The sequence below is a fragment of the Corvus kubaryi genome, unplaced genomic scaffold, assembly GCF_017639235.1.
Source record: "Corvus kubaryi isolate FWS band 111438036 unplaced genomic scaffold, C.kubaryi_AGA036_p1.0 66, whole genome shotgun sequence".
Lineage (NCBI taxonomy): Eukaryota > Metazoa > Chordata > Aves > Passeriformes > Corvidae > Corvus > Corvus kubaryi.
Genome location: NW_024582054.1, coordinates 14999252 through 15009485, shown reverse-complemented (window position 1 = coordinate 15009485; position 10234 = coordinate 14999252). Strand labels below are relative to the sequence as shown.

Sequence of the window (10234 nt, the reverse complement as noted above, 5' to 3'; positions counted from 1 at the left end):
CCCTTCCCTTCCCTTCCCTTCCCTTCCCTTCCCTTCCCTTCCCTTCCTCCCCTCGCTTTGGCTGCAGCTTTTGATGTTCCCTCCACAGGCAGGCTTAATGTCTTTCATGAGATGCAGTCCCTACAATCGGGAGTCTTTCATGACATGAAAAGATTTCTCTGTAATTTTTTTATTATTATTTTGATGTAAGCTGTTAAAATATGGAGAAAACACTGTCTGATTATTTAAAGATAAAACCTAGACTGGGTCGCGTATCTCTATTGCAAGGCTCAGTCTACTTTAAATTGATGAGTTGATGGAATATTGGAGGATTTTTATTCTCAGTAGTCGTGACAGAAGAATGAGGAAGGTGGGAGTGAAAACTAGATCGGTTCTGAGCAGCTTCCCCTTCAGTTCTGCCAGAGGTGTCTCTTAGCTGTTCATCACTGCAGATCCAGTGCCTACAGGCTTGGTTTGCACTTGCTTGTGTTATTGCCATGGCTTTTCTCAGAAATGGTGAACCAAAAAAGTTATCTGGGAGAAAAGTTATTTCTAATAAAGAACCTTTGAACACTCAGTTGCTGTCATCACCTTCCATGCTAGTGCACGTGCAGGAGATAAGCACAGCCGCTTTCTCCTCCAGTCCTCTCTCCCTAGAAACTGAGACATGAACACACTTTCATTTTGCTCTGAACCTTCAGGCAAGGGGAGAGTCTCTTGTGGAGTAGCACAGCCTGTGCTGAGGGGCTGGCCAGTAAGCCTAGGACCTAAGATTAGGTAAAATGCATTTTTATTTGACTTTTCACCAGTGCAGAGGGGACACAGCTGCAGCCCAATAGCCCTCTTCTCTCCTGTTCTCCTGTCATGGGTGGCTCATCTGTGGAGGGAGACAGGGATGCTATTCATCAGAGCTGGGAGGGTGCAGCACGTAGGTGTGTAGGAGAAGGAGAGGCTGTGCACAGAGCCTGTGTAGACAGTACAAGGATAGCGTGGGTGGGCAGAGGGGGGTGAGGGTGTGTAGCTATCAGAGAGAAAACATGTCTGCAAAACTTCTACCAGCACCAGGCTACTTCTACTGCCCAGGCACCACCTGCCCAGATCAAAGCCTTTCCTGCTTGTGTTAAGGGAGGCTTTGAACCTGCAGAGACTCCCCACCCGCCCCCCACATTTCCCCTTGCCTTTAATGCTGCTTCCAACAGGGGCAGCTTTGGGGCAGCACGGGGACACACAGAAACCTCACCTTGCCTCCCTCACCCACACTGTGGGAAGGAATGGTGTTCTGCGGGCTGAAGCAGCAAAATGCCTCCTCCCACACTTCTGATCTCCCGTGGGACTTGTCAGAATCTCAGAGGCCCAAGAACATCTTTCTCTTCCTCTGGCCCGGGTCGTGCTCGGTGGGAGGTGGCAGGATCTGCAGCAGGTGCGAGTGGTGCTGAAGGGACAGCTACGGTGGGGACGGGCAGGGGCGGGGGCAGGAACACGGGGAGGGTCGGGAAGGGAGAAGACCGGACAAGAACAGGACGTGGGAGGGAGACATAGAGAGGGAGGGAGAAGGAGAAGAGAAGTCCGGGGTTGAAAAGCACAGGGACGAGGACAAGCACAGGGAGAGACACGGGGCATTGGACGGAGAGAGACAGACACGGGGCAGGGGCAGAGAGAAGAGGGACAGGAAAAGAGCAGGAAGGGAGAGGAAGAGGAAGGGGGAGAGGAAGAACAAGGCAGACTCCGGGCTGCGCTCCGGCTCGGCTGCCGTGGGGTTCTCGGCATAGCCGGCTATAGCAGCAGCTCCGCCGGCGCCAGACACGCCGGTACCGGGCGGCACCCGCCGTGCCTGGGGACAAGGGGACTGCAAGGTGGCAGCGTGAAGCCCGCAGCGCCGCGGGGCCGAGGCGGGTCCGGGGCCGCGGCGGGTCCGGGGCCGCCGGGGCTCTGCAGACACCGGCGCTGGGGAGTCCTTGGGGCTGCCGGCGTGGGTGTGCTCGGGGTGCCGGGGCAGCCACACCGCCACCCAGCTCGCTGCCCCGCCGCGTGTGGCCCCCCGGGCTATCCTGTGCCCTGACGATGCAGGCTGAGCCCCGGGGCCGGGGGTGCCCGCCCGTCCGGCGGGGATGCGTCGTGCCCGGGCAGAGCTGCGGCTGCAGCTGCGGGGCTGCCCCGGCTCGGTAGCCGAGCGCCGCAGGTTGCATCCGGACAGCACTTGACCAGCTGTTTTGTATATTTTCTAATTTCGTGCAGAACAGGGCAGCGGTCATAGAGGTAATCTGTAGATCCGTGGCTTTAAGGGATAAATTAGAGCATTGGATTTGATCCGTATTGCAGTGGATTAGAGCAACCTCTCCCCCCTCCCCTTCTCCTCCTCCCACCCCTCCTTTCCAATTCACTCCCCCCTCCTCCAGCACCACCTTTTTTCCTCTCATGCAATACCAAAACTGACCCTGCCTGGCAGAGAGACTCTGCTGGGCGAACAGAGCAGTGCTCACATCGCCAGCACACCGCGGGAGCCGCCTCTCCCCTTCCAGCCTCTGCAGCCCCTCCGGGGCACCGCTGCTGCAAGTTCCCCGGAGGCTGGCGCCGGGGCCGGGGTGTCTCCTCGGGGGACCGGGGAGCGGTCGCTGCCCACGGGCTGTCCCTTTGTCCCGGCCCGGCCGGGGCCGTGGGGCGGCGGCGAGGGAGAGCGGCCCCCGGAGGGCATTTCCCGAAGGCAGCGGGGCCGGGACCCGGCAGGAAATGGAAGGATGAAGTGTGCAGCCGGAGCGGTGATGTTCCTTCTCTCCTTGCTTTCCCCCGCAGGAACGTAATCCGCAATGCTAGTTCTCAGGTTGCTCAATGTTGTCGCTCCAGCCTACTTCTTGTGCATCTCCCTAGTGACCTTCGTCCTCCAGATCTTTGTCTTCATCCCCAGCATGTTCAGAGACCCTTCCACCACCCCACTTTTCTCGCCTGCTCTGCTGCATGGGGCCCTCTTCCTCTTCCTCTCAGCTAATGCCCTGGGCAACTACATCCTTGTGATCCAGAGCTCCCCCGAGGACTTGGGCAAGGACTTAAACTTGGGCAAAGGAGCCGAAATGGCAGACTGGCTGGATGGAAACAGGTCCCCTGGCTCAGCCTTACCCTGCACTCACTTCTGTAGACTGTGTGCCAGAGTCACCCAGAGGCATGACCACCACTGTTTCTTCACAGGGAACTGCATCGGGAGCAGGAACATGCGAAACTTCATCATGTTCTGCCTCTACACCTCCCTGGCTTGCCTTGACTCCCTGGTGGTAGGCATGGCTTACATTTCTGCTACACTTTCCATGTCCTTTGCGGACCCACTGGCCTTCCTCACTCTTCTGCCTCACTCCATCAGCCAATTCTTCTCAGGTAAGGACTTCTTGCTCAGAGGTGAGGAGCATGTTCCTCCTCCAGGGCTTCTGGGATGGGGGGACCTGATCTTCCTTGGATAGCTGTCTGTGTAGAGGTGTGGTATGGAAATGGGCAAGAGGGGCAATTGGCCTTCTTTGGAGGCTACAGCCAGCCTTCTCAAAAGGCTTCACCTGAAAAAGAAGCTGGGACCCACTCCAGGTTACAGCCATAGCCATATTCCTAATGCATTAGGCTCTAGAAATGCCCCATAACCAACTTGGTGGTGATGGAATAGGACTATCTGTTATGCAGAACATGTGTTGTAATTAGACAGAGGAGACAGATTTCACTGCAGGTATGGGGGATCTTTTGCCTGTCCTACAGGTTGAGGTGGGGGGTGTTGTATGTTTTTGTACCCTACAAATCTGCAAGTTCCCCATATCCCAGCAGGTATATCTTCATTCTCTTCAACCAGGTCCACTCACTCCCTTCACTGACACCCACCTCCTGCCTCCTGGCAGTGCAAACTTACTGAGATTTTTTCATCCTTCTAGCACAGGAGAATTGGGGTTCAGACAACAGAAACCAAGAAAGGAGTTAATGTGACACGATTAGGTACCTGTCTTGTGACCCCAGTCTGGGACACAAGTCCACAGAGAACCAGGGGAAATTCTCTGTGCTGTTCTTTGCAAAAGCTCCACACCAAAAGCAAATACCTCCTTCTCCTTGCCACCATTCCTCACCCATCTTTCTACTTCTTCCCCTTTCCCCTCTCTCCCTGCCTTTCCGTAAATCTCCACAACCCTTCTCCTTCCCTCTCTTGATTTTGCTCCCATAACTCATCCTCTGCTCTTGAAGAGCAAGAAGCCTTGCCTCTTCACCTTTCAACACACCCTCAAACTCTCCAGCCCCAACCCTTTCTCTGTCCAAATCCAAGAGTTAAACAGATCCTGACCTCAGAGAAGGGATTATGCAGACAGCCTAGACTGTTACTCTGCCCTGAGAGCGACTGCAGAAAATTGCCATTTCCCCCTTTGCAGCTCCTGCCTCACACACTTACATCAGCTTTTACTAGACTAAAATAGGTATCCCATATATTTTAGCTTTCGAGGTTCAGCTGAGCTCAGTAAGAAGAGAGTCTCTTTTGGCTAGTGCACTGTCAACATAAGTGTTGATTAAGATCTGAGTGTGGAGACTCCAGTGCTGGGGATACAGGAGCCAGAGAGGCCCCAACTTGCTTTTCAGATTCCAGGCTGGGTTTGCAGGGTTGCCATCTGAAAACAAACAAATATCTCTCTACTTGGCAAATTAGCAGATTTGTCATGGTAATCACTGAGAGACAATAAACATGAAATCCTGCCATGACATTTTTATGGAATCATCTTTCCAGCTAGAAGAATTTTTGTAAATAATGTTGCATGAGCTTTACTAGCATTAAAAACACTGGGAATGGTTTTCCCCTGTGCCTAAGCTCTGCTCAGCACAGCAGTCTGGGAGGGGGAGCAGGGATGTGGGAGGAGATTATCAAGGAATTAGTTTTCTATGACTCTGAGGGCTCATGTGCACAGAGGTGGGTCCTGGCATATATTTGCTGAGACACCAAAGTGCCCCAGCTCTGGTGTCAGCAACTGTGGTGCCAAGACAGCATGTGCGCAGTGTTTGAGCGGGACACAATGGGTCTGGGTGCAGGGCTAAGAGCCAGAACACCCTTGAGAGGGTGCCTTGAGAGGCAGCAGCATCCAGCAGCTCCCACCAAACCTCTAGTTCTGCTAAGAAGAGAACTGCTGCCTCACACAGTAAGATACAGGCATGTGGTATCTTGATTGCTTGGGAGGAAGGGCCTACTGGTTTCTACCAGCACGTTTAACCTCCATTTCAGGAAAGAAAAACACAGTCCTGAACAGTTACCTGGAAGGGTTGCTCACACAGTATTTTTCAGCTAATGTAGCTATTACTTAAGGGTTGTTGTATGATCCAAACAGAGAACTGTGATAGCAGGGAAGACACTTTATCTTTCTTCTTCTCCATCATGCCCACTGTACTGCAGAAGTAGTAAAGGAGGATGAAGGGTGAATCTGCTGGTCAGCAGGAAGTGTTCCCTGCTTTCATGCTGGGAAAGTTTTCAGCTGGCTCATTCTTCCCAGACTGTACTCAGGCATGGATTTCAGAATCAGATCCAAAGTCTATAACTGCAGCCTACAATACAGCTTTTCTGGCATGGATAATATATGGCAATATAAGCTTGAGATCACACTGGGTCACTTAGAGCAAAAAAGAATCTGAGACTAAAAGAGACTGTGGGGATGAGGGACAAATGGAGAGCACTATTGTAAACACATCAGATTGGACCCACAAAAGAAATCATAGAAAAAGCTTTATGTAGGTAACCTGAAGAAAAAAATTTTAAAATCACGTGTCTTAACAGGATGGCTCAGAGAGGCTTAATATTTTCAAGGAGAAACAAGGGTAATTACTTCCTGGATGCTGAATTTCAGCAAGTCATATAAATAAAGCTTATAGCTGCCTTGCAAAGGGTCTAAAGAAAATGTCTCTCTCCATATCCCATCTCAGTATCAGCTGTAGGAAAGAACAAATATCTGTCACACTCTGGTCCAGTAAAAGAGGGACGGAGAATCCAATATTTGGCTCTGGGCTTCTTACCTGGTAGATTAAGTTATTCTGACAGAATTGGTATGAGGATTTGTCATTATCCTAAGGGGCTTGTTCTTCTCTTGCTGTGTTGCATACGGAGCCCACTGAGCTGCATGGGATCTAATAAGAAGGGAAAGATGACACTGCATTTAGGAAGAAAATGGAATGATTCCTGCGCCTTTTTCAAGTGAGGACAGTCTCTGAAAGCTTGAGGCTGTAGTCAGTGTCCTTACAAATTATCCTCAGAGGAGCTGGGCCCAATCTCTCACTTACAGCACTGCCAGGTGGAAAAGATGGGATTCACAGATTGCAAAACAGGAAGCAAGAGATGCATATCCAGTGACCCTTGTATCGAACTTAAAACCTGAAGCACCCATGTACGTCTTTTAGGCAGTACACCTCTATTGTCCATGCAATCCCTGCTCTATCACTGTTGCTCTTGTGGGGCCCAAAGTCTGCCAGAGGAACAGAAGCATGTGAGAACTTTTTTATTTCTAAACCTTACAGGAACCAGTGAAAAGATATCAGACATTTGTACCAGTATTGACAAACATTTCATTTCCTTTGTGTAAATATGCCTGTGTGAAAATATGGGTGTTTAATAATATACCAATAGACACAAAATATGTGCATAAACATCATATGGGCACACAGAGAATATTATATTAATGGGTTTAGATCTGCTTACACACTGAAAGGTCACTCAGTGACACCTGCTGTTATACTAATATTTTCCAGAAGGAGTTCTAAAATCATTGTAGAGGAAAGGGCCTACAGAATATTTTTATTCAAATATATATTCATCATAAATATATACTAAAATCCCACCAGTTGAATTAGGAGCTTCAGACATTCCAAGTATTTTGTGTATTCTAGCAGCAGCTAATAAAAGGAATTTGGATTGTATTTCAGAAAGGTTTCTGTTTCTTTCTTGCACTCACATGAAAACTGCCTTGCCCCAAAGGTAGGAAAGTCATTATTGATTTATTTTTCTTTTTTAACATTTATATATATGTATATATGTATGTATGTGTGTATATATATATATATATATATATACACACATACTCATATAGTAGAGATGGAGAAAAAGAGAGAAATCTCAAATATTTCTGCCTTGTGTTAATACAAACAGTAAGGCTTCTAGAAGGATCTACATGCTGTAGGATCCACTTTTCTTTTCAAAATCCTAGAAATCTTAGATTCAATGTGATGAGGGGGTAAATCCTTAAATAAATTAATCATGGTTCAAAATAGTGCTGGAGTCTTACAGATATGCTTTACTTCTGGCTGAATTTGTCCCTGTAATCTAGATCCTCACATTAACAGCAAAAGGAGAAGTGTACAGAGACCATTATCATTTTAGTATTTCCCCAGCAGGTCCATTGCATCAGACACTATGAAGGAAATAATTTAATATGGTTAGAGCAACCAGCCTGTCTTGTTCCTACCTCCCCACTTGTGGCCAGAGAAAACAGGTGGTTTGTTGGTTCCTGGGGCTGTGTTACACTGTATGTGAGGTGTGTTGTCTAAGCTCTTTCTTTTATTGTCCTCCCTCCCCACAACTCTTGGTTTGCAGGAGCTCTCCTTAGCTCTGAGATGTTTGTCATCCTCATGCTCTACCTCTGGCTTGGGATTGGACTGGCCTGCGCCGGCTTCTGCTGCCACCAGATGTTGCTGATCCTGCGTGGGCAGACACGCTACCAGGTGCGGAAAGGAATGGTGGTAAGAGCCCGGCCCTGGAGGGAGAACCTGCAAGAAGTCTTTGGCAAGAAGTGGCTGCTAGGACTTCTCATCCCTGTGCTGAACGTGGAGAGTAACTACCGTAGGCAGAAAGAGAAATAAAATCCCCGTGTGTGTGTGTGCATCCCACGCACAAAACACCTTCCCTGTTCTCTCCCACTGTCTCCTGGATCACTACAGAGCTGGGCTACTCCATCTCTCGGGATTGCAGCTGCTGTGGGAGGAAAGGATGGGCTATCAAACAGAATAAATTTAGCATATTAACATGGAAATCACAAACCATGTAGACGAGATACTGCAGCTTAGTAGTCACATCACTGCACCTGCATATGTGGCAACAGTCTTTGAACTAGCAGAAAAATTAGTCAGGCCCTCCTGTGGCTTCCTGTCTGAATCCTCCAGTCCCCAGCCCCATTAGTCACCCTATATAGTCTTAACAAACAGAAGCAGGAGCCTGGGCTGTTGTGGAAGACTGTAAAAATGGTGTCTAGTCCTAAGGAGGGTTTTGTGGGGTGCCTTTTTGGCTCTTACATACTTGAGGTAACTTCACATGGGAGCATCATTCCGGAAGTGTTTGGACAATGATCTCAGGTACATGGTGTGATTCTTGGGATTGTCATGTGTAGGGCAAAGAGCTGGATTTCAATGATCCTTGTAGGTCCTTTCCATCTAAAGATATGATTCTTGATTCACTGAATACTGAGAAGCCCTTAATGACAGAACTGCAATGCAATCAAGCTGTTCTAGGAACAGGCTATGAACATGGTTAATGTATCAGGTAAATCTTCTCTCCACAGGCTAGAAAATCAGGAGGAAAACAAAAAGAAATTGACAATTTCTCATTTCTGTTCTTGATCTGTTCCCTACACAATGATAGGTCAAGACTGTTGCTCTGCCACTTATTTGTAGCAGTCCTTTGTCCAATGACAGAGTCCAGGCAAAGCTGCCCTTCTGACAGGGAGCAGCAAGCAGATAAATCACGATCAGATGGAGGGACAAGGAGAGGAAACCACAAAGGTGAAGGAAAATGCTGTGTTTGAGAAGCCGTGTGATGAGGCAGATTATGCATACCTGTGAGAGAGACAGAAGGAATGTGGCCATACAGCAAACAGTTGGGAGGGTGCCAAGAGCATTGCTGCTGTGTCAGAGCCCTGATGCATCACCCTCTCACAGGGGACACCTGCACCATTAATGCTGTGAAGAGGTCAAAATCCCAGAAGACAGGGAGGTTTTCCAGCCCATCAGGGCACTTCATTTTGCACTAAAACAAACAGAAAAATGTTTTTCTCAGACGTCCCTGCCACACTTTAGTTAGAGGCTCTCCAGGGCAATTCCCTCTCGCATTGCTGCAGAGGGGTAAATTTATCCATGCTATACCTCCATTAAGGATGTTAATAGAATTACTACAGGGATTAATCAACTTAATGTGTCAGTTGTTTTTTAGCTGCAGCAACAGCCCATTAGATCAGTGCTGAGATCCTACGCTTATAGATGCCTTAAGAAAGGATACTGTGACATCTCTACCAGGATCATAGCACTGGATTTCCCAGCAGCTGCAATGAGAAGCCTCTGTTTTGGCAAACTGCATCAGCTTATGTGGGCTGGATAAGAATCCATTGCTTCTCTTTAATAGGCTGGGGAGTATGCTGACAAGCCGTGAAAAATGTTATTTCTTCCTCAGAAATGCTCTTGGTGCGTTCCAGGTAGTGGAATGCACCTTGCTTTCATCCTTGCTTTTCTCACAAGGCAGAATGGAGGCACTTGTTCCTACAGGCTTTGTAACCGTCTTTGACCGCTTTACACTTGAATACACATTTGAATCAATAACAAACAAAGTCTATTGTGATGAGCAGAGTAACCTTGAAAATATACTGGAAAAACCCTTAGCTGGATAACTACAAAACATGGAGGATATACATCCTTCCACACTGTGTGTGTTCACATGAACACACCATTGTTTCCCTGTGTAATATGCTGTATTTTCTCTAACAGTAAACAATAAAAGGTGTTCTGATTTTTTACATGAGCTGTAGTGTGCTTTTTGACAGTTAGCTGTCATTAGCTGTCTCTGTACATTTGTTACAGCATACACACAAATGTGTCAAAGGAAGAAATTAGGATTTGTTTATTGGCTTTGCCAATAATTCATCCTGTGATTTTTGACAAGTCCTTTCATCCTCTCTACTTTAATGTAATGACCAATCTAAAAATGCATCTAATAACCAATTTGCAGACCCATTCCAATTTCTATTTATAAATTACACTACCAAATTCATAGCTTGTCAACTCAAAGCTATGGGAAAATTAAGCTATTATCATCACTCACAAACAGCATCTCGACATAAATTATTCCTTCCTGGCAAATGGTGTCAAGGTGAGCAGACAGTCACCTAGACACTGGAATGAGAGCCAGAGTCTCATGCCATACACTTTGCTTTGGAAGGATGGTTCTTATTCCACAGACTTGCTGATCCAGCTTCTCCACTTTTGTAGACTTAAAGACAACAGACTTTTG

At 47.9% G+C, this 10234-nt stretch overlaps 1 protein-coding gene across 1 annotated transcript; it reads left to right on the top strand.

The window, feature by feature from the left end:
• The first annotated feature begins 1545 nt into the window (after positions 1–1545).
• Positions 1546–9740, top strand: ZDHHC22 (zinc finger DHHC-type palmitoyltransferase 22). The gene is made up of 2 exons (XM_042047102.1): positions 1546–3342; positions 7556–9740. Exons 1-2 carry the CDS (start codon positions 2784–2786, stop codon positions 7819–7821), a joined length of 825 nt encoding a protein of 274 aa, XP_041903036.1. The 5' UTR covers positions 1546–2783; the 3' UTR covers positions 7822–9740.
• Positions 9741–10234: the final 494 nt, after the last annotated feature.

Coding starts and splice junctions, on each gene's coding strand:
- ZDHHC22 (XM_042047102.1), top strand. CDS start 2,784: ATGCTAGTTCTCAGGTTGCTCAATGTTGTCGCTCCAGCCTACTTCTTG. Junction 3,343..7,555: donor CATCAGCCAATTCTTCTCAG/GTAAGGACTTCT, acceptor CTTGGTTTGCAG/GAGCTCTCCTTAGCTCTGAG.